Consider the following 24617-nt stretch of genomic DNA (forward strand, 5'->3'; position numbering starts at 1 on the left):
GATCAAATTCGCCAACACTCATTCTAGACAGGAGAAGTACTCATCGACAGGAAAACTGTTGAAGTCTCACCCATCTGTGAAAAGGGTGACAAATCCGTGCAAAATCACCACAGACAAACACATCTTCTATTAAACTTGAAGAACATTAGAAAGCTTACTAGCAAGAGGCCAAGAGCCAATTCACTCCTCTAGCCTGTTTGGTTGGTAGTAGCTAAATGATCTGAGGATCTTGCCCAGATGTTTCTTAAAAGAATCCAGGGAATCAGCTTCAGAAGCATACAGTACATGTGAGAGTATGGAAATGCTACCCACCCCCCTGTTTAATGAAGTGGCTTTTCTTCTCAGTTTTAAAGTCACTTCCATGTAGTGGTAGTCTGTTTCACTGTTCATTCTGAAAAAGTGGGTTTACTTTGTCCGAAATGATTCTAAGTACTTTCTCTCATTGTCTTCCAAGTTGAAGGCTAAAAAAAAGTGAGTGCAATCAAGAGAATTTGCCCAAATTATTTTAGTATATCCTAAACAAATGGTTCTTTAGGTTTATTGTAAACATGAGTGTGTTGCTTATATGGTTAAATTCTAAATGTCAGAATGTCTTCTCATGGGAGCACGGGGCATTATCCTGAGTGAAGATCCAACGGCACCAGAGATACTGTGAAGACCGACCGGTGTGTATGAGGAGAGGGGGGTATAGCAGACAGACCAGGAACAACGAAGAACTGAATTATTATCAAAATAAAGATTGCAAGAAAAACTGTGAAGGGGGTTAGAGGTGAGATATTTGTGTGGAAGAGCATAGATGAGATAAGAAATTTGACTTCTCCTAATTAAACCACCCTTCATTAGAGATGAGACATGCATCACAGGACTGGAAAGGTCATCTTACAAGCTGGTTATAAAAAATAGGACTCAAAGCTTTCAGTATAAATAGATACGGTGTTGAGGACGTGATTGCAGTTTATCAGACCAAGGTTCTAGTCTCACACTGAGAAAGATTACAGAAAAAGCAAAGCAGTATGTTGCCAAACAGAGGTGCCACCCCATTCTGCCCACTTTCTCTAGAATTTTTAGATGTACCCTGATGAGGACGTTCAGATGTTAAGTGATGCTACCTGGACTGCAACCTTAGATCCTGGAGGCGTATAATACATCCCACGTGGTTGGAGCAAAGGTTCACAAGCACAGACATGAGTAAAGTACTATAGCTCTTGCCCTTAGTGTCTAACAATAGGAGTGTAACAATCTCATAGATACAATAAGATAAATAAATTGCTGGGCAAATAAAACCAGCATAAGCAGGTGCAGGGATAGGCAAAGGAGTCATAACTAAAGCAGTGTACAGTTAGTGTGGACAGCATTCAGTAATGGCACTTGCCTGGTGGTGTGTATTCTGTGTTTACAATGAATGAAAGAAAAATGTTTTATTACTGTAGATGCTACAAGCAGAAAGACAAAATAATTATCCTGATGCATACTGAGCTTAATCATTGCTGTTCTTTATTGAAACAGGTATCAAATCCATTTTGCTGTAAAGGCAGCGTTAATCTGTGCATTGTGACTGGTCCTCTCTGAAAAGGGGATCACAACAGCTGTGGGACCGATCACATGAATATTGCAGCGTTCAGACAATGCTAAGCATCACTTTAATAACAAGAGTGCCTCTTATCAGCACTAAGTCTTACCAGTCTTACCATGCCTCTTCAACAGGTAAGGGAGCAAAGACACAGGACCCTGAAGACGTTTCTGCACTCTTGCCTGTCATTAAATCTTCATCAAATTCCACATTTCTAATTCTCTTGTGTGTAACAGCTCTATCAGGATTATAGTAATGATCTGCTTTCTGAACAGTCACAGTCAAATTATTTCACCAAAGCACAGTTGCTGCATAAATCTTAAAACTACTGTAATATAACATCACTGCGCCAGTAACTGTACTGCACTTGTAATACTGTACAGCAGACAGTGTGCATGTGCTGCAATCGCAGCGTCATGGGGACAGGGGCAGGGCGAGGGTGATGGGAGTGTGGTGGTGATGGGAGTGAGGTGATGGGAGTGTGGTGGTGATGGGAGTGAGGTGATGGGAGTGTGGTGGTGATGGGAGTGAGGTGATGGGAGTGTGGTGGTGATGGGAGTGAGGTGGTGATGGGAGTGTGATGATGGGAGTGTGGTGGTGATGGGAGTGTGGTGATGGGAGTGTGGTGGTGATGGGAGTGAGGTGATGGGAGTGAGGTGATGAGAGTGTGGTGGTGATGGGAGTGTGGTGATGGGAGTGAGGTGATGGGAGTGTGGTGATGGGATATAATGCGGTATTTGTAATACTTTGCATTTTAAAAATATATATTTTTATAGATTTGTTACCGTGCTTTACTGCTTCTGTTTTGCTTTAAGAATAGTTTACTGCAGTAAACTATAATGAGGGGTTAAAAACTAAAGATTTAAAATATTTCTTATATCACCCTGCTGTTCTTGTTCATGGACCTCCTAAACTCCTAATCTCCTGAAGCATTTGGACATACTGTATCAGCCTGAGCCTCCTCTGAGTCACCTTGGGGTTTCAATGACAGCAACAGGTACTCCAGCTCTTGGGTGTGCTGTACAGTAGGTAAGTGTGTGCAGAGGTGGTGAAATAGCGTCTCCTGACAGAAGGGGCTCTACATGCTGGGCACTCCCGATGAGTCTGTGCCACAACCATCGGGTACTGAGGAAGGCGTTAAACCACAGGTGGCTGCTTGAGCAAAGCTGTGAGCAAGCGCTGATGATGAGCGGCTGTGATTGGAGGGTGCCGAGACAGCAGCAGCCGTCAGCTCTGGTTCTGTCGTTTCCCCTTCGGCGGAGTAGGGGGAGGGACCTTCGGAATCCTGTCCGTCACCGGGCTGGAAGAGAGACCCTGGGGAAAGAGAGGTGAGGGGGCAGAGGGTCAGAGAGGGACGGAGATAGGTGTGACAGGGAGAGCGTCAGAATGTTACGGGATTCACAGTTTCACAAGTTCTCTCAGGCTGTTAGAAATGATTTCTGGCTCAGTACCAAATTAACACTGACATTGCACGGGCAGTCACAGCTAAGAGAAGAGAGATGTATTTTAGACTGAAAATTTTACTTGCAAAACAATTGTTGGAAGATCTTCCAAGTGAGTAGCTCAAGCAGTAAAGGGGTTTGCATGCAGAGGAGGCTACGTTCTGCAGTCCAGACTAGTGTGAACTGTAATCAACTTTAATTCACTGGGATTCCTAAACTCAGATTCACAATTGGCCGTTAGGGTTTCCTTATCCATTAGATGCAAGAAAATCAGGGTGTTTACAAATGATTGGTGATTTTTGGCTCATCTTGCTCTTTAGGTTGGTAGTAACTTAATGATCTAAGACTCTCATCTATGTGCTTCTTATACTGTTTTTAAATGTTTGCACGGTGTCATGAACCATCACACCACAAGAGGACTGGTCCCAGACTTCCACAATCCTCTGTGTTAAGAAGTACCTTAGATTTTCTGTCTTAAATTCTTTTATCTCATTTCCATTTGAGTCTCAGCATTGCCGCTGATATCGACAAAATCCCTTGCATATACAGTTTATACAGTAAAGATTTTGATTAGCTGAATGAATTCCCCATGTCACCTTTTCTGTTCTGTTTCTGTTAAAAAAAATCGATTCTCTACATCTGTCCAATTATAACTTTCCCTTCTCCATACCAGAGTTGCAGTGCATAAGGCAGAAACATGGATGATTAAAAAAAACAGCAATATGCTGTCAATGATGTTAAAGGTGACATTCTGGAATCTTTTAAGAAGTGGGAGAGCAAAGCTAACTAATTTTCTTCTGATAATCAAATAAAAAATGGCAATCTTCTTTTGTTCAGCTTCTGGAAAGCCTCACTCTCTTGCACTCTCCACCCCTGCCCCAGCACACACCTTCAGAGAGACAGAGTAGCTGTGCCGAGGGGACTCTGGAGGTGGGGTGTTGCCGAACTGTTCAATCACAGACTGGCAGATTTTCCTCGGTATCGGTGGTGGTTTCGCACTTTTCACCCGACCTGGAAAACCAGCCACTCCTGGGGGAGAGAGAACGAGCCAGAGGGTATGACACAGCAGGAGAAGACACATGGAACAAGACGCTTCTGAAAGAGTGGGAGGTGCAAAGACAGAGAGAAACAGCTCCAATATTGTGCAACATCTGGACCCTACTTTTCAAAAGCCCGTTTTGTTCTGAAAAATGAGTTTGTATTTCTGCTTGTACCCCACCCAGGATCCCAGACAACTCCAAGTCCTCTTTAAATATTACCCCTTATCCCAACATTCGTAACTCTAACCTGTAGGAGACGTGGAGAAAGGGGCGCCGTCGGCCTCTGTGGAGCTCGCTAGCTTGACAGCTGACTGGTCTGTGGTGTTCTCACTCGGGTTCATGGAAAGTCTGGACCCAGTTTCCTTAGCACAGGGAGGAAGGTCAAAGGTTAAGAAAGAAGGAAAGATTGCCACACGTGGGATCAGTTCTTTCTAATGTCAAACGTCTACCAACCTAGCACAGAAGAGATCTCCCCTAGAACTGCCTGTATGCAAACAACATTCAGTTATTTCAGTTATTCAGTTATTTCATTCGGTCTGTCATGCAGAGATAGATGGTGTAATCTGGACACATTACTGTAAAAAAACAACAGATCTGACCACAACCTTGTTCATCTCCTATCTCTGTACAAGCCTCTTGTCTTACGACAACCAGTGACCACCAGGACAGTGAGGAGATGGTCAGCTGAGGCTAATGATGCACTGAGGGACTGTTTTGAACAGTCTGGGGGGTACTCTGTGAGCCTTATGGAGATTATATTGATTTTCTTACCCACTGCATCACTGACTACATAAACATCTGTGTTGACAGTGCAGTGCCCACCAGGAAAGTGCGCTGCTTCTCCAATAATAAACCTTGGGTCACCAGTGATCTGAAGGCTGTCCTAAATAGGAAAAAGAGGGCTCTTCGGGCAGGTGACAAGGAGGAATTGAGGCGAGTGCAGAAAGAGCTGAAGGTGAGAGTTAGGGAGAGCAAGGTGGTTTATGGGAGGAAAATGGAGGAGAGGCTGATGGAGAGCAATGTGAGAGAAGTATGGAATGGCATGAGGAAGATCTCCGGATACAAGCTGTCCAGCGGCCAACAGAGTGAGGGAGGCCTGGAGAGGCCAATGAGGTGAATCTTTTCTTTAACAGATTCGATACAGGGTCCACTGTCCATTCACTCCACAGGCCTTCACCCCAGACACCCTCTTCATGTCCTCAGTCACCCCATCATGAGATCCCTCCTATTCCTGCTCCATCTTCCCCTGCCCTGCTCGGCCTACCCATCACAGCTGACCAGGTCAGAAGGGAGTTGAGGAGACTCTATGCAGGGAAGGCAGCAGGTCCTGACAGTGTCAGCTCTAGGGCGCTAAAGATCTGCGCAGACCAACTGGGTGCAGTGCTGCAGTACATTTTCAACCTGTGCCTGAGATTAGAAAGGGGTCCTTCCTCCTGGAGGCTGTCAGGGTGTATAACACTGCCCTAGGCTAGGCCTGTTATCCCTTCATCTGCTCATCTATGGACAGCATGTTGCACTCGTACTTTTGGACACTGCATTGATATACTGTTTATACTGTGGTATTTTCAATATGTAAATGCCTATGCGCATTTTGCACATCTTTTATTGTTTTACAGTGACTATTAGCATATTTTGCACACATCTATTTTGCTAACTCTATTTATTTTATTTTCTATTCTATATACTTATTTAATTATTAATGTTGCAGTTTATTTTTAATTTGTTGGATGTCTGTCTTTCTTGTGCTGGGCTGCTGTAACACCTCAATTTCCCTTCAGGATTAATAAAGTCTTATCCTATCTTATTTCTGGTCTAAATGTAGATCCCCAATGTTTGAATTTGAATTCAGGTTTTACTTCTCACATTAGAACACCAGAGGCTCTGCTGGAGTTTAAATCACTTCAGAACTGAGAACAGGTGTGTGTGGAAATGGTGCTTTGTGGTGCTGTGGAGGTTTACCTGGATTGTGGAGGCACTCTTAGACCCTGGTAGGGAGAGGAACTGGCTCCTTCTCTTCTCTTTCTTCTCAGCACTTTGTCCGTCTTTCTCTGGAGCATCCTTGGGGACTGAGCTACTCCGACTGATGGAGAGGGAAGCAAGAAAAGAGAAAGACAGAAAACCAGTCAGGCCAAAGCAGAGGAACAAAGAGACACAGGTGGAAAACAGAAAGAGAGAAGGGGACAAAGGAAAGGCAGGGATACAGAGTAATTGGAGAAAAATACATTGAGGTTTACAGTACTTACAGGGTCATCAGTGTAATTTTATTACTCAAGTAAACAATCGGAAGCCTCAAATAGGTTGTTCTGCTTCAACTAAACAATGAGAGTTCATCTGATTTGTCAGCACCTGAGCTGAAGAGCACTATTGCAAGCTAAACTGCCCTCAGTGCCTTTTCTCCCAAGGTGGAAACAGGACTTCTTAAGGAGTTTAGTCCATTTCCTTCAAATGGAACCTTTTTAAATGATTAAATACTTGAGTTGAGTGGGGTAACAATGAGATAATTATTTGAGCTATTTAAATTCTCTGTGGCATTGAACAATTACTAATTGAATTAGTGATTGTGTGCAGTGTTACATTAAACTGACATCAACAAGCACAGTGATAGCAAAGCTGTACAGGGAAGATGCAGTAAGAAAGTAATCAGCATCTATGAATTAGAGGACTGTGTCGGCTGAAGGCACTTTACACTTGCAAACATCGGCTGCTGTCTCTTCACCGCACCACCGAGGGCTCTTTCAATCTTTAGTCGCTCTCTAGACCAGCCTGTTCTTACTTGATCACAGTCAGTCAAGTCCTGCGATGTCAGCAGCCGACTCTACACCTGTTCCCTCTCGGTATCCCAGCGCAATGTGCTTCAACTCAACTAGGCTATATATGTCAATTCCACCCATATTATCAAAGCTGATCTAGAAATGATGTAAGAAAAATGCACTCTACAAAAAATATAAAAAAGTAGAAGTGAGAAATAATGAAATCAGAATGAATCAAATGGACAATTAACAACATCACAAACTCAAGTCTTTGTCACCCTCCACTCTCCCTATTTCCATCATCTTTCCTCACTTCTTTCTTTTCCCTCCTTCTCTCTTGCATCCTTTCACTGCCCCCTTCCCATCCCCCCTCCCTGCCTCACTCTGAAGCTCCAGGTCTTGTCTTGTGTCCGGGCTGTAAAGGAGTGATGGGGTGGCCTCCTGCTGCCCCCTTGAGGAATCCAACAGCTATCAGAGAAGCTGCATTTTTGTGTCAGACTGAAGGTCTTGTCTTTCCTGTTTTCCCCTTTCACACAGCAAGTGTTTGGCTCACACACTCTGACTGACCTCTGCTTGGTCTTGGGCTCCTCGCGGACTTGAGAGACAGGGGACAAAGGCTTGTACAGGGTCATCATGGACCGTGGGCGCCCCCCACCTGTCCCTGGCTGGAAAGAGCAATGCCAGGAGTATTGGGATCACAGTATTTATAAAAACAGTACAGGAGGCAGAAGCTGCTGCACTGCCTTTCACTGAGTACGTTTACATAAGTAACAGAGAGTAAGGGTGATCAACACAGCACTAATGGATACAGTGTCCTTGAGAGACAGAGGAGTACTGTAGCTCTAGCCATCCAAAAGAGCATTCAGGCACAGAAGTGAGCCTGCAGGAATCTGGGATCCCAGAATTAGGATCAGACTGAACAGAAGACCTTCGAAAGACACGGTGTTATATGGGTAAGTTCTTGACCTTCTGATCCAGATATCGCAAATTCATGTTAATTTATTATCATGATATTAATTATTATGATTAATAATGATCTTATTTATAAAAACAATAAAAATTAACAACATAAATCTCATCTTGCAGATGCTCAAAGGTAATCTGTAATATGAAAATGAGTTAATGGATAAAAAACAGTATACAGAAGGAGCGACAACGCCAAATGAGGTGATTGAACTAACAGAGGACCACAGGGGTTACTCAGTTTGATGGAAGGAAATACTCTTGTCCCCTGCAGATGCTGTGTCAGTGTGTTTCACTATGTGGGTGTTTCAATGTCTCAGTCTGTGCAACGTGTCAGTGTGTCAGAGTGCACGACGCGTCATCCTGCCTCACCAGCTGCCTCATTCCATACTGCTTTTCCACTTTGCTCCGGAGCTGGGAGAAGCACTCCTCCATGCGCTGGTGGAACGGGCGCAGGTCCTCAGTCACCCTCTGGCCATGCAGCTCTATCCCTTCCTCCAGCAAGGGGATCTGAGAAAGAGGAGCAGGTTTATAAAGGGGGGCGAGGAGGCTTCAGCCTGTGTAATAATAATAATTCCCTACACTTATACAGTATAGCGCTTTTCTGGACACTCCACTCAGAGCACTTTACAGGTAACGGGGATCCCCTCCTCCACCACCAGTGTGCAGCCCCACCTGGACTATGCAACAGCAGCCATAGTGTGCCAGTCCGCTCCCCACACACCAGCTCTCAGTGGGGAGGAGAGCAGAGTGATGGAGCCAGTTCAGAGATAGGGATTATTAGGAGGCCATGACTGGTAAAGGCCAGGACACTGGGGAAACACCCTGGGATTTTTAATGACCACAGAGAGTCAGGACCTCGGTTTTACATCTCATCCAAAGGAAGATTTATGTCTTATCCGAAGGACAGCACCTTTTTACAGTATAGTGTCCCCGTCACTATACTGGGGCATTAGGACCCACACAGACCTCAGGGTGAGCACCCCCTGCTGGCCCAACTAAAACCTCTTCCAGCAGCAACCTTAGTTTTTCCCAGGAGTCTCCCATCCAGGTACTGACCAGGCTCACACCTGCTGAGTGTCAGTGAGTTGCCAGTTGTGAGTTGCAGGGTGATATACAGTAGCTGCTGGCAATGTTTGAAGATGACAATCACAAAGCTTCAGTGGAGGAGACTGGACAATTTGCAACTACTGGTTAAACTTTTTAGTTCTTTGAGTATTTGTCCATAGACTCTTATAACCCAATTTGATATGGTGGAGTAGGAGGAAAACACAGAACTTCCAGTACTTAAATGGAAATGGAAATTTAAATAATTCAATTAATGAATGACAAAGCAATGGGTATCTATGGCCAGTCTTTGCTTTCTGTTGCAAACCTGCTTCTTTTAATTACCAGCTAAGGAAAATCAAATATAGTACCTGCCAGGCAATTAAGTCCTGAAGCTGCAAGATCCTCTGTTTCTCCTCTGGGTGATCCCTCATGTACTCCTCTGTAAAAAAAGCCTAAGAGAGAAACAGATAAAGAGACAGACTCACTGATGCTCCTGGACACAGATGGATCATCACAGCCAATGGGCTTTTCTGTGTAGAATATGTGCAGAAAAATGGTTGATATTTTTACAGATCAGGGGTTTGATACAATTACAATATAGAGCAATCATTACATCAATGTAAAGGTTCTGACTCTAGCGTGCTATGCAAGTAAACTATAAAGAAAAATAAGCCCCTGAAGTCAGGGAATACCGTTACACGGCACATTGATATTGTATTCTCCAGCACAGCTTGATAAACGAGCAGTAATCACACCCAAACATAGATAGGAGAAATATTTATTAACGCTAAATAACACAACTGTACAATACACAACAATCATACTGTGATCAGATATGTACAGCTCTGTGAGTTCCAGGGCTCTACCTCCTACAGACATATGATTGAAGTGGAACACATATGCACTTACGGTACACTATTCACGGTTTTATACAAGTACAGTATTTGGTATAACAATGTATGGAAAAAAGTACAAATACTCTACAAGTACTCTGTGCTTTAACATCCCATCCCCTGTTGCAGGCACTGAAACAAGGTTTGAAGAACTGGATGGGTGAAGAATTTTCCAGAACATTGATGATGATGATGATTATGACTGTCCTTATTCCTGTCTCTGTCTGTCTGTTCCTATATCTCTGCTGTCCATAAATTGCCTTTGTCCCTTCGTCAGTCCTTATGGAGACTAGCTTAATAGTCTCACTAAGAATGTTACAGACACTGTTGAATATTTATGTTTTAAAGTGGCTGTTTAATGATCAGGTGACGCCAAAATCACAACAATATGTTCACACTAACCTGCAGGAAGACACACTATCCTCTATGAGAGAAATAATTTCCTCAATGTAAATTTTGTGATAAAGTAAAGTGGTTTATTGAATGGAACAGGTCAAGGTTTATTCCATGCTGAAAAGAAAAGAGACACCAGTTTTTTTTTCTTTTTCTTTCAACATGGAATAAACCTTTACCTGTTCCTTTACAGCCTACGCAGCTCCCTACTGGAAGTGGTTTATTAAATGTTATTAGTTGGTGTTATGTTACAGTATATGTTAAATTGTTAAAACGACCTGCTAGTTTGGCATTATTGTCTTTATGCATTTCATGGTACTACCCTGATGGTACTCTCTGTGGAATTAATGGCTGCAGAGAATATTCTTGTCACATGCATTGAAAAGAGGCTGTCTAAGTAGTGTTATAAAATAAGGTATTTTGTTTAGATGGCTAATTGCCGGACTGTGTGGAGCTCAATTTGTTCTTTGGACTGTCTGGGCTGTCTGCTTTTTGTGTAGCTTTTCCTATCAGGTATACTGTTAACCAGACAGCTTTGATAACATTGACTAGGATTTTTCAGTTTTTCAGTGGATGAGTGTTGAAGATTTTGAAATACAGCTAATTGAATTGCAGTGTTCAGACATATCAAACTTAGAGTCTGGGATCTGCGAAACACTCTTGAGGCTACTGAAAGTGATCACAGCGTATCTAACGTGGCCCATTGAAATTTGACTGTCTGAAGCAAATGGCTTTTTTTTACTGCCTTCAATATTTGGATCAACGTACCTCTGTGAACAGGTATTTTCATACATGAAGACAATTCTTTATCCCTCCAGTAGCCGATTAACAACTGAACACTCAGCGGCTTGCGTGTCAACGAAACTGAGATTGGAGAACTCAGAAAGGGAAAGTAAGGGCAAGGATCACACTAAATGGTAAGATGTGCACATTAATTTACTAATTTTAAATATGATTGTATTTTAATATTTTGTTATTAAATATTTACGTTGCATTAATAACATTTTAATACAATTATACATTTATAGATATTAATTTAATTTTTATTCATTGAAATGTACAACATGTATCAATGGCTTGCACATATATTAAACCAAGTGAATGAGCTGCCTCTTCTGAGAGATTGCAGACCCCTGGTCTAAAGTGCAAATATAAAAGACACAGTGATTGTGCCAGCTGTGCTTGAATTGAACCACTGATGATAAGGTTTAGGATGAACAAATCCTAAACCTAAATGGTTAAGCCTGTAGTAGCTAATATACAGTAAAGCCTATTTTTTCTCTGTCTTTGTGCAAAAAGATGATCACAGGAACAAAGTGCATATTCCTGTTTATAAAATATCAGGACAAATTATTGCAAATCATGAAAACTGACAGAAAATTCTTATGTCAATGTTACAGTAGCATAGATTGCTAGCTTTCGTTTGAAAACAATTGCCAAGCCCTGCTAATAATAACACAGCAAATAAACCAAATGAATAGTTTTTTTTCATTTGGTAGCATGTTGTAGAGAATTACAGAGTCAAGCAAAGTCAAGCACAGTTTATATCATTCTCTCAACTTAATATGAGAAATATGCTGACCACTGCTTTAGATCTCTGTATTATAGATACTGTAAGTTTGACTTTTGTTAATTTGGTTTATATTCCTTATTATTGAATTACATGCATCGCTTGCAAATGGTGATAAACTTTGAAAAAAATCTTTAATATGTTAAGACAGGTTTCTGGGCTCTAGAGAGCTCATTTAGTAAAGGTGTGTGCTCAGCTGCAGGCTGGCCTCTGTAGTGCCAAGTCAACGCCATTGTGTTATCACTGTGCTGTTTGATGTTAGTGTGTATTTTAGCTTTTCTTTTCAAGGGTCAAGAATTTAAAAATCATTCATTTACATATTCATATTGATAAGTATGAATGGGAAATTGATTTTCATTGGAATGAAAAAAAAATCTGTTCGCCATCTCGAAAGGGATTTTAAAATAGATTGTAAAGTTGAATATTCAATATACTGTATGAAGCACTTAAGCTCACTCTGCAGATGAATCTCCTGTCAATTTCACCAATGCAATTTGCTTTAAATACTGTTGAACTTACATTTAGCTAAAAAGTAAACCACTAACTAGTTCCCAGTATATGACAGAATATATATGTTTAATTTATATAAATATTTGTTCAACTAAAGATGGGCTCTATTTCACACAGGAATTATGGATTGCAACAGACAGAGGCCTTGGAGACAAAGGCAGCAGGATTGTCATCATGGATAGAGAATTGTACTTTCTAGAGGCGCACAGGTAACTAAAGAACCAGGAACACTACAGAAAAACAACACACTGATCTACCTGCCTCGGCAAAGGAAATCTGACAAATCCTCCAGGGCATGGTGGAGGCCACAAGGATCACAGTAAAACTTCTACGTACCGTACTACCTAAAATTCACAAACCCGCGAGAGCTGGATGATACCACACATAGTATCATGCGGCCAACCCACAGTATCAGACCGCAGCAGAAAGTCCTACAGTTCTGCAGAATTCATTGACTATTATCTCAGCCCAGCCTCCACCAAACACAACAGTTACTGTACATCAAGGAGTCTGTGGAGAAAATTAAAGCAATTAAAGCAGGACACCAGTGACGGATATCCTTTTCACGAATTACATCGACAGCCTGTACACTAACATAGACACCAGCCAGCAATCCCACACATCACTGCGTTTCAACCCCAGCCAACAGGGCCCTCAAAAACAAGCTTGAAACACTGCTGGGAGGAAAGATCGTAAAGCAATGCAGAATTATCTCAGCCTACAGGAAAAATAAGAACTGACTGGATATCCTGGTAAGGAGCAAGCTCCCAGCATTAAACACCAGACACACACAGACTCAGGAACATGGACAGACCTTCTCATACTTGGCGAAGCCGCCCATGACAGCAGCATCCACTATGCCATTTAGCAGCATGGACATGGGAGAAACAGGAAGACGGGCATCACCACGGTGCTGCCTCACCACTCGAGCAATCTTCTCATTGGTCGACTGCATGGTCTCCACAGCAACCTCCACAGGGCTGAGGGTCACCTGGAAGGCAGACAGCTGTGGTGATGTGGTGAGAAAGACACAGACTGGCAACCAGAAGGAGACGGGCAGAAAGGGTGATAAACAGGAGGACAGAGAGACTCAGAGCTGGTGCTGCACACAGACAGAGAGACTCAGAGCTGGTGCTGCACACAGACAGAGAGACTCAGAGCTGGAGCTGCACAGAGACAGAGAGGCTCAGAGCTGGAGCTGCACACAGACAGAGAGATAGGATAGGCTGTGCTCCCACTGCCAGCGGGGAGAAATAGAGACAGAAGTGCACTTCCTACTGCACTGTGACAGATACTCTGGGATTAGAGAAACATTCTTCCCAAAATTCAGAAATCTAATCCCAGAGTTCCCACACCTGCCAGAATCACAACGGGTCCCAATCCTACTAGGAGAGGGAGGAGGGAACTCAGTTGAACTGGCAGCCCAGTATGTGATCTCCTGTCCCAGCCTGAAGAACAGTGAGTCTGTCTCCCAATAATGCTCCAGCCGCCTACAGAATATGTCAATATTTTATAATATGTCTTTGTTGTAAATGTCTGAAATATGTCTGTAGATTTTATTTTACTTCTATTTTTTGTTTTGTTTAATGTAAATATCATTACTTTCATTTGCTTTGGCAACACTGATTGTACCCATCGGTCATGCTAATAAAGCACCTTAAATTGAATTGAATTGAATTGACTCAGAGCTGGCGCTTCACACAGACAGAGAGACTCAGAGCTGGAGCTGCACAGAGACAGAAAGACTCAGAGCTGGTGTTGCACACAGACAGAAAGACTCAGAGCTGGTGCTTCACACATACAGAAAGACTCGGAGCTGGTGCTGCACACAGACAGAAAGACTCAGAGCTGGTGTTGCACACAGACGGAGAGGCTCAGAGCTGGTGCTGCACACAGCCAGAGAGACTCAGAGCTGGTGATTCACACAGACAGAGAGACTCAGAGCTGGTGCTGCACACAGACAGAAAGACTCAGAGCTGGTGTTGCACACAGACAGAGAGACTCAGAGCTGGTGCTTCACACAGACAGAGAGGCTCAGAGCTGGTGCTGCACACAGCCAGAGAGACTCAGAGCTGGTGCTTCACACAGACAGAGAGACTCAGAGCTGGTGCTGCACACAGACAGAGAGACTCAGAGCTGGAGCTGCACACAGCCAGAGAGACTCAGAGCTGGAGCTGCACACAGACAGAGAGACTCAGAGCTGGAGCTGCACACAGACAGAAGGACTCAGAGCTGGTGTTGCACACAGACAGAAAGACTCAGAGCTGGTGTTACACACAGACACAGAGGCTCAGAGCTGGTGCTGCACACAGACAGAAAGACTCAGAGCTGGTGCTGCACACAGACAGAGAGACTCAGAGCTGGTGCTGCATACAGACAGAGAGACTCAGAGCTGGAGCTGCACACAGACAGAAAGACTCAGAGCTGGTGTTGCACACAGACAGAAGGACTCAGAGCTGGTGCTGCATACAGACAGAGGGACTCAGAGCTGGTGCTGCACACAGACAGAAGGACTCAGAGCTGGTGCTGCACACAGACAGAGAGACTCAGAGCTGGTGCTGCACACAGGCGGACAATGCTACAGGACCTTAAAATGACAATCTAAGTAGGGTAAGAGGCAGCAAAGGGAAACAGACCATGATGAAGTACAGGCTCAGTGACCACAGCCTGACCATAGAAACTGCACACAGGCAGATAGCCCTTCTGCCAGTGAGGAGAAGCAGGGACACAGATGCACTTTCTGGGATTAAACAAACATTATTTGCCAAAATAAGAAATCTGCACACAGGTGAACAGAGAGACTCAGACCTCATGCTGCACATAGTCAGACAGAACCACAGACTTACTGTGTCCATGCTGATGACCTCATACCAGCGCAAGATATCAGGTAGTTTGTATGCTGTTTCATAGGTAGTGCGTTCAATCCACATGGACTGAGAAAGAAGAACAAAATGACTGAGAGAGTGAGACAAAAAATGATTGAAAGGGAATTCAATTATCAAATTGACACAGTTCTCTTTTTTTCATCTTCATTTCAGCTGTGATTATATTCACAAGCAATTATCACATGCCAAGATGACAGACAGTATGACTGACAAGGTGACTTTCAAAATGTTTTGCTCAAGCCCCAGATATGTTCCATCTTTAAACCTCCTAAAAAAGTCCAGGTGAAGATCCAAACCATACCTGTGTAAGAGAGTGAGAGGAGGCTTCTGGTGCAAGCCACCATCTTGGCTCAAACCTAAGCCATGGGGTGGCCTTGAGCCAAGATGTCAGATTGTTTAATTAGACACACCTGGGTTTTGATCACAGATCTTGAGTGAAAGAGGACATTTACTGTTTCCCTGGAGGCGGGGTACCAAATGTCCACTCAGGACAATAACACAGTGCAGCCCTCACTACAGATGCCCCTGTCCCTCTGATCCCACTCAGAACTATAACAGTGCAGCCCTCAATAAAGACGCTCCTGCCCCTACTCACTGCAAATTCATTGTCAGGGTCTTTGGGTCCCTTTCTGATTGGCCGGGAGTATGTGAAGCGCTTGACTTTATTGACCTTGTAGAAACTGGAGGAGACACAAGGAACAGAAGTTACAGCCCAATCTGAAACTCCCAGAGGTGATCTTGACAGACACTGTACTCTGCACTTATTTCATTCATTACTTCAAAATGTAAAATTGTGAAATATTTTGTTTATTTATGAACTTCTTTGAAACCTCTAACTGATTCTACTTAAGTTGGTAGCTTACAGATGCACGTGTGCACTGACACACCTACAGGAGGGATGAGGAGACAGGAGAAGGGGAGGGGAAGACAAGGAGAAGAGAGTACATACTCCAGAATCTGGTCTGGGACACTGTGGTTCCTGATATGGGCTGGCTCCACCAGGACTGGCTGTACTGTAAAGCACTGGATATCTATGATTCAGTCAAGGACGTTCAGCTCTGAAGGAAGAGAGCAAGTCATACGTACTCGTGCATAACATGAGTTACTCTGACACACGAGAGGGACTGGGGCACACTGAAACGCACTTGAACGATGCAACACACTGGAACAGGAAAGCACATCCATTAACGGATAGTGACACAAAGACACAATGACACAGTCAAGACCGTGAGATTCTGAAATGAGGTGATTTTGGATAGTTTTGGTTCAAGAACTCAACTTGACTAATGTTTACACCACCAACTGCTTCAGACTCAGCAAAAAGTTATGGGCATAGAGTTTGAACACAGATTTGTGATTAAACCATGAAAATAAGAGGCATTTCAACCCAGAAAGGGTTCCAGAAGAAATTATCCTAATCCTTGATGACTGTGGAAAGACTTTGAGATTGATTGTCTACCTATTGGCAACTAAATAAGCAAGATGACCAAATGTTCAAATTTTGTAATCCTTATGTTCTAATGTACTGAAGGAATATGAAAATTCTGAGAGCTGCACCTGAGACTACAGAAGAACAATTATGTCACATCGTCCTGCTACTTCTTGTCTAGTTTACATCATTCCCTGTATTTCTGGACCTTGTTGTCTCTCTACCGTCTTTCCAGGTTTCAGAGGATACACTGTCCTGGAGAGCTGTGGATGTCTTCAGTAGGGGGCGCTGTGCTCTTCATCCTCTCTGCACTGGGGAACTGTGACAGCAGCTGCAGCTCAAAGTCTTCTCTCCTCTCATACTCTCGCCCACGGTGGATAAACACCTTGTTCTGCAGAGACGGAGTGTAGAAAGAGAGATCGTGTGGGAAAGAAATGTAGTGGAGGAAGGAAGAAGCATCTCATAGAGAGTCTACATTTTCAGAAAGACACTTTTAACCAATTGAAGGCTGCAGAGGAGCCAGAGCCGTTCTTGACACACAAAGTGTGCAAGGTAGTATACATCCTGGACAGGATGCCAGTCCATCGCAGGACAGACACACAAACACAGATATCAGGGTCAAATTTCACAGTAGCCATTTGACATATCATACAGTATGTCTTTGGATTGTGGGAAGAAACTGGAGCATCTGGAGGAAACCCACGTGACCATGGAGAGAACAAACAAACAGACAGCACCCCAGGACCAGAACTGACCCCAGGGCCCCAGCACTGCGAGGAGGTAATGCTATCCAGTGCACCACCACACCACCCATTCTTAAAGACAGTCACATGTCTTTCTATAAACACACATACACAGTACTGACCCTGAGGAAGGAGGGGAAGCCCAGTCCATAGTATCCCACAGCAAAGTAATCTGGACTGGGGCGCAGCACCGTCATGATGTTCTGATAGAACTTCGCCTGGATCTGCTGCTCTCAGAGAGTGACAGAGACAGAGAGAGACATCAGGAGATACAGGGGATACAGAGTGGCACAGAAAGGGCAGGACAGAGGGCGAAGGGTGTGAGAGTGATGGAGCTCAAGGATGCCCTGGAGGGCTGTGGATGTCTTTAGTAGGAGGAGGGGCTCAAGGGAGAGAGAGATGGGGGAGAGGTCTTTGTCCCCCAGTAAAAAGCATTTTATGATGCTGGCAGAGACTCAGAATGGCATCATTGTGAGGTACAAAGAATAACTCCAAAAATCTGTATTCCAGGTAAATAGAAGCGAGACAGTATCATTTGCATTTGTAATCATGAGATTAACAGGAATAAGTACAATATAATAAATGTTATTTTTAAGAAATTGTATGCATATATTTTTCATCATATTAGAACAAAATATAATCATATTAGAACAAAAATATTTAGAAAATGTTATCATATTAGAAAGAAAATATTTGCTGAACTTACTGATTACAGTATGACACTACTGATGTATGATTACATTGCATTGCAGATTGTAAAAGTCAATATTTCATTTTATATCTCTTTGAGACAATAATTGCATTAAATCTATTATCCACTGAGCTCCCCAAAATTGATGCGATAAATCTAGATACAATGTACAACAAATATTTAAAATTAGGAAAACATTCAAGTTTGTAAAATATCAACAAGGACAAAAATGAAACAAAATTGTAACTTGTCTGCACTGACAGTGTGAAGCTGTCAGCAACCTCAGATTTCTGTCATGGCAAGAACATCACAAGCCTCAGACAGATCAAGTTATTGAATTTAACTCACTATAAAATCCGCATCATCAGAGAAAGATTACTTACCTCCCAAAAATAGAGATAGAAGAATCGATTGAACAGACATACTGTATTTGTGTTGCTAATATTACAATGTTATCTAAAGAATATAACCCCAAAACATAGCAAACAGACAGAAAGGCCAATGGAGCATTCTTGATCAAATATTCTGAAAATCTATCAGTCAGGTGAAGAAAGTGTAAGTTTGGATCAAACTGCTTTCACCACAAACTAAAAGATTAGGGCAGAAATTAAAAATTACCAGGACCCAAAGACTTAAAGGTCAACAAAAGCTCATGGCAGGAGTTCAGAGTCCAGCTCCACACTGTAGAGCCCAGGAAAAGATGCCAGTGGACAGCATCAGACATATCAGGAAGCTGCAGACCATGGGAGCAGGGACACAGGACATACAGTACAACTCTTACTCGTAACGGTGCAGAAAGGTCAACCCCAATTACAACTGAGGCACCAGTGTGAGCAGTAATGTAGGAAAAGGTTTTGTATTATAAATTCCTGAATGTTGAACACGAATATTTATACCCTACACACACTTCTAACTAAACTGTACAATAAAAACACAAAAACAAAAGACAATGTATCTTGTTTTATCAATTAGTTCCGTTCAGCTCCCACTGTTTGATGTTTTAGAAGCTTATTTAAAGCTGTGTAAGGGGGATGTCTACAATGTAATCAAACCAATGTTCTCAGAGAATCTGTGTGCAGTGGAAATCTGCAAGAAAAGGAATTCTGCACTCAGGGAAGTGGGTGAGGGAGGGCTGCGGTCCAATTCTGCTCAGTTTTTTCATTAATGAACAACCACAGTAGTCTGCGGTCTGTGATAGCACTCTACACAACAGAGAAACTACACTCCTGCTCTGTGCTGATGGCCTAGTCCTGCTGTTGCCCACAGACCCACCAGGGAAACACTCCTCCAGATACTCTTACCAGGGTCTCATACATGTTCAGCAAACACATTTAAAGAAAAGGCATGCAGGGGTCTCTACAATATGAAGAGACACTTCTTTAAAATTAAACCCTTTACAAAAATCTTCACCAGCCAAACTCCACCCAGACTGAGTCCGAAAGCATAGCTCCAGTTTGAGTTCTGTAAAAATATATTTATCAAGAACAGCTCTTGACGACCATGAAGGGCAGAAAATCTGTAAACGGTAATTCAAAAGAGACAAAGAGGCACTTCCTGCTATACTGCTGCAAAAACAAAGATGTAAGGGAGAAATATTTACAAAAACCTTAGGAATCGGGTGGCTGAACCTCCTAGATAGCAAAACACGGATTCTCCTATTAGGACACTCTTCTTCAGCTAAGAATGCAGCTTGGCTCTACCCAAGTAGAGCGCTGTCCAAAACACTTGTCATTAAGCAGTTCTGACAGTTCTGACTGGCGCTCATGTTGGGTGGTGTAACAAGCACAGCAGGGACATTTGTTATCACTTTGTCAAACGGCCCAGAATGCCTGCCTGAAACAAGGTTTGATTGAATTAATAAGACAGAGGCAGATGGAGAGAGCAGGAGAGGAGGAGTAGGAGCTGAAGGCACCATAAGGCCGACAGCCTCACCGATCCCTGCAGAGTGCATTTTAGCTGAGTGGAAACAGTGACGTAGAAATATGGGCACCACACGAAAATTACCTGGAGATCCCAAATGAGCCCAATGTCTGTCAGCAAAACTGGCTCTGTGGTGGAGTGGAGGAAATATTTAAGCACTTCATCATGGGGTTTGGCACTCCGTCAGAGGTATTCACAGAACTGACAGACTCCCATTTCACCCTTTCTCTGCCCAGCTCTCTGTCACATCCATCTGTTGTGCTATCCCTCGCCCTCCCTTCTTTATTATGAATTTCCTGACCTTCCACCTCCTCCTTCTCACCCGCTCCTGCTCCCCTCGCAGTCTGACCTCGCTGCCCCCGCTGTCAGCATGACCAGCCCTCCGCCCTCCCACACTCACTGACCAGGTTGGCGCTGAGCATCTCGTAGTCGAAGATCTCATTCTCGTACTGCTGCGCCAGCTCCTTGCACAGCACCAGAGCCTCCTCCCACATCTAGAGAAGAGCCAGAGAGAAACAGACGGGGAGAGGAGTAGAGGTGGGTGTTGTCCTCCATGTGACAGGAGCAGGGAGCCTCATTAGCGGGACTGAGCCTAAGAGCTGCACATTGGCTTCAGTCTCTGAGGGCCTGTGGTGACACAGGAGCACATGAGCTCACAGGGGACCTGAGACCACCAGCCTGGGGCCTCACTGTCTCCAGGGTCGCCGTCTGCAGCCTGACACTACAGGGAGTCCTGCAGCTCCTTGCACCTGCACAGAACGTTCATAGGAACTCCCATTTCTTTAACTCACAATTACTTTAAGCCAAAATATCATTCTTTTACTTTTTCTTCTTTATGCTTAAATTGATATACTTATTAGATACGTACGGTATACATGACCTCCAAATGCTTTCTGAAAAAGTGAGAATTTTGTTTTTACAAAATGCTAAGAGGTGTCTTGTCGGTTGGCAAAAAAACTTGCAAGCCAAAGAGACAGGTGTCTGACAATGCAGTTAAGAAAACTACTGATGCTTAACACACGAGACAATTCCTGGCTTTGTTCTGGTAAGGAGTAAATAAAATCAAAATGCTTCAGCTTGCACTTAACAATTCCTCTTAGTATCTTTACCTCTATAAACATTTACTCAAGCTTTTAAATAAAGATTAGACAGAGGCCAAACTAACATTTTTTTCAGAGTCAATAAAAATCTTTCATTCTGGTGATACTATTTCCAAAGTCTGTATGTCTGGGAGACATTGTCTTCATACGGTGTTCAAAGACTTGCAGTCAGGCAGAGCCAGTCCCCAACAGACAATTCTGAAGTCCTGTGTCTTCTCCACGAGAGGGCGCCATTTTCAAATGTGATGTCAGATATTGTCAGCTGAATTGCATGACTAAAGAACATTAGGAGGACATTCAGTACTTTTAGCCTGTCTTTTAATAGTCTTTAGAAGTGTTTGTCTTCTAATAATCTGAGAATCCAGTGATTGAAGGGTATAGCTATGAGGACAGGTGAAAAGTTATTTTGACTTGATAACTCTCCGTGGAAAAATTAAGCTTCTATCGTTGTTTCAAAATTGTCTTTCAACAAGCTTACAGTTCTATCCCATTGTTCAAGACTCTGCTCACATGTCTTTTAAGTGTTTAATGTCACTTAAATTTACAGAAATATAATGAACACAGGAGGGCTAAAGGTCATCTGTTTATTATGTTCTCACCATTGACGTTGTACTATACATTTTCTACAACATTGGTTGTGACAAGACAACATAAGAGAGAAGAAGACAAAAACCTTAAAGGGCTAAATGACTACAGTATGTGTTTGACTTTTCCAAACATTAGAAAATCAATGTATTTTTCAATACCTTGCCCTTGTCAAAGTAGTCAATTATCTTGCCGTAGAGACTGTCCTTCACCTGTCTGTGGGTGTGCAGTGTCTCAAACCCCTGCATTTGTGCTGAGAACGGCTCATCAGACCACTGCCAGGAAACAGAAACAGTGAGTCTACACATGCAATGAGCACACTTCCACACAATGACACAGTTAGAATAAACATGCATAGTTAACAGCCCAACCCATCCAGAAAACACATCCAGAAGAAGGGATGAGATAAGCACTGCATGCAAACTACGAGAAACTCAATAGAACTGTATCTTAATAATAATACAGTGTGTGATCTCTTGTCCCAGCCTGAGAAACAGACAGTGAGCCTGTCTCTCAATAATAATAATACAGTGTGTGATCTCCTGTCCCAGCCTGAGGAACAGACAGTGAGCCTGTCTCTCAATAATAATAATACAGTGTGTGATCTCCTGTCCCAACCTGAGGAACAGTGAGCCTGTTTCTCAATAATAATAATACAGTGTGTGATCTCCTGTCACACCCTGAGGAACAGACAGTGAGCCTGTCTCTCAATAATAATAATACAGTGTGTGATCTCCTGTCCCAGCCTGAGGAACAGACAGTGAGCCTGTCTCTCAATAATAATAATACAGTGTGTGATCTCCTGTCCCAGCCTGAGGAACAGACAGTGAGCCTGTCTCTCAATAATAATAATACAGTGTGTGATCTCCTGTCCCAGCCTGAGGAACAGACAGTGAGCCTGTCTCTCAATAATAATAATACAGTGTGTGATCTCCTGTCCCAGCCTGAGGAACAGACAGTGAGCCTCTCAAGTAATATTAATATGTTATTTGCTAATTGATATTGCTGAGGTCTCCCTATAACTTATTGGTCGTGCCAATGAATATCTTTGAATTGGAAATTTGAATTTCTGTTAGGGAAGACTGAGTGGAGGAAGAGGGAGAGAGGTGAAGAAGGGGCAGGAAAAGAGCAAAAGTGAGCAAAAATGATCGATTTAGAATGAAAGAGGGGGAGAGTGGGTGGAAAAGCCTCTTACCTTCAACAGCTTGGCGTGGAGTAGAAGAGTGAAGGCAGCCTCTGTGTAGTTCTCATAGCGTAGATGAAGATCTCTCAGCTTGTGGAGGTATCTGAGAGACCGAGAGAGATTTATTTGAGTTAGAAGTATTGACAATGTGAGATAAAGTGAGTCAAAACTGAAGACAGAACTAGATACAGTACCCTGACTGGGTCAGACCCATGAACAGTTCCAGGTGCAGAACCTAGACACAGTCAGATCCATGAACACTGACAACACCCAGATACATGGACTCAGTCAATACCAGCACATGGCACTCTCTTATAGGATAGAGATTGTCTGGTCAAAACCAGAATACCCAGAATACCCAGGTGAATAAGCTCCAGTACCTTGACCTTCTAACACCATTAAATAAAATAACATACATTTAGTTGAATTAAGTTGTAGTCACACAGGAAATTTTATTCCGTTCTCTTGTCTTGTTATCAAACAGTGGTTAAAGCTTAACAATGTCAAAAACAATCCAACCAATAAAATCCATTGTTTAGGGTCATTTGTATGTTCCTAATAGACTAACGCATTTATGTTTATGCTATTTGTATTTATACTATATGCACCATAATGCACAGTTTTTGAACATGAGGGTATTTTATTAAGTGCAGGTGCTTTTTGCTCATTGCCTTTTTATATCCTTTTTTAGAATTGTCATCCATACACTTTATGTCCCCATTACAAAGATACAATATGTACAGTACACAAAGTACATACAGTACGTACCCTGTACAGTAGCTGTATAAATGAAGTATACCCCTTAAGCTTGTTCCATATACAGTGTGAATTAAAATGGAAATAAGCATAAAACACTGTATTATATACAGTACTGTAAGCAACAGTATGTACAATATGTATGCTGTACAAAATAGGTCTATGACCAACCTTGAACACAATATAACGTGAATACTACTGTACATAACAACTTTACTCAGCTTAATTTGTTTTCCTCTCTCTGTTTTTTTCAGTGATAAAAAGTCCATGGCTTCTTGCTCTTTAAAAATCTAATGCATACAGAATTACCTGCCTGCTCAGTGAGCTCATGCTTTGCTGACAGTGATTGAAGCAGAATGACAGGGAGCCAGGCGCCCTCTTCCATCAGGCTGCACGGTTCCTTGACCTGACAGGTGACTAAGAAATACTGGACTCAGAAGCTCAGGCCTCAGCCTCAGAGACTCCCTGACCAGTGTCTGCTGTTGCACCGTCCGTCCTCAAGCCCACAGAAGCGTGCCTGACAGTGTCACCAGCCTCCAGACCACAAGCTCTTGCTCTAGAGATGGAGCAGCTGTTGCTGTGATATCTGATTAATCGGCTTTGAATGCCAGTCTTTCCCTGGGGCCTCTGTGTTAATTTGATTATTGTCGGTGACACATTTGTTTCTGTTGCACTTGTAATAGTAGAAGTAGCCTGGAGCCTTAGAGGCAAAGCTATTGTCAGTGTTTTAACTCGGGGCCCAGCACTGCTACACTCCCTCTATCCGAGACATTAATCAGAAAACCCTGCCAAATGCACTCCGTTACAATGAGCTACTCCAGCCTGGGAGTCTGGGAAAGTATCTCTCCACATGCATCTCTATACAGCTTGGCTGGGCTGTATAAACAACAGGGCTGTGAATGCTACTTTACAACAGGCACGTCACCAGAGGCAAAAGTAGCACACTAATGTATTGAAGGCATTTGCGGATAAGAATATCAATACTTTATTCTAATGTAGCACTTTTCAGTAAGAAAGGAGCAGAGGGTATTGTGGTGTCCAGTGAATGTTCAGATGCAGAGCACCATGAGGTTGATAATAGACTGTTACATGTATACTGAACTACTGGTACTATTCACTGTAGGATGTCTGCATCTGTAAACTC

General features: G+C 43.0%; 1 protein-coding gene across 2 annotated transcripts in view; it reads right to left on the bottom strand.

Moving 5' to 3' along the window:
- Positions 1–1472: 1472 nt before the first annotated feature.
- Positions 1473–24617, bottom strand: part of LOC148837226 (dedicator of cytokinesis protein 2-like) — a 282886-nt gene continuing 259741 nt past the window's right edge. For both annotated transcript variants that reach the window (XM_088911625.1, XM_088911624.1), the window contains 16 exons: positions 22730–22820; positions 21696–21809; positions 20254–20343; positions 17361–17465; positions 16745–16886; positions 16016–16097; positions 15662–15746; positions 15028–15114; positions 12996–13172; positions 9184–9267; positions 8138–8275; positions 7370–7467; positions 6012–6132; positions 4300–4414; positions 3902–4041; positions 1473–2884 (listed from right to left, as the gene is read on the bottom strand). In XM_088911625.1, coding sequence (XP_088767751.1) covers positions 2798–2884; positions 3902–4041; positions 4300–4414; positions 6012–6132; positions 7370–7467; positions 8138–8275; positions 9184–9267; positions 12996–13172; positions 15028–15114; positions 15662–15746; positions 16016–16097; positions 16745–16886; positions 17361–17465; positions 20254–20343; positions 21696–21809; positions 22730–22820 — 1756 coding nt within the window. In that variant the 3' untranslated portion in view covers positions 1473–2797. The remainder of the gene's footprint in view (positions 2885–3901; positions 4042–4299; positions 4415–6011; positions 6133–7369; positions 7468–8137; positions 8276–9183; positions 9268–12995; positions 13173–15027; positions 15115–15661; positions 15747–16015; positions 16098–16744; positions 16887–17360; positions 17466–20253; positions 20344–21695; positions 21810–22729; positions 22821–24617) is intronic.

Source organism: Atractosteus spatula, chromosome 3 (assembly GCF_055471065.1).
Source record: "Atractosteus spatula isolate fAtrSpa1 chromosome 3, fAtrSpa1.hap1, whole genome shotgun sequence".
Taxonomy (NCBI): Eukaryota; Metazoa; Chordata; class Actinopteri; order Semionotiformes; family Lepisosteidae; genus Atractosteus; species Atractosteus spatula.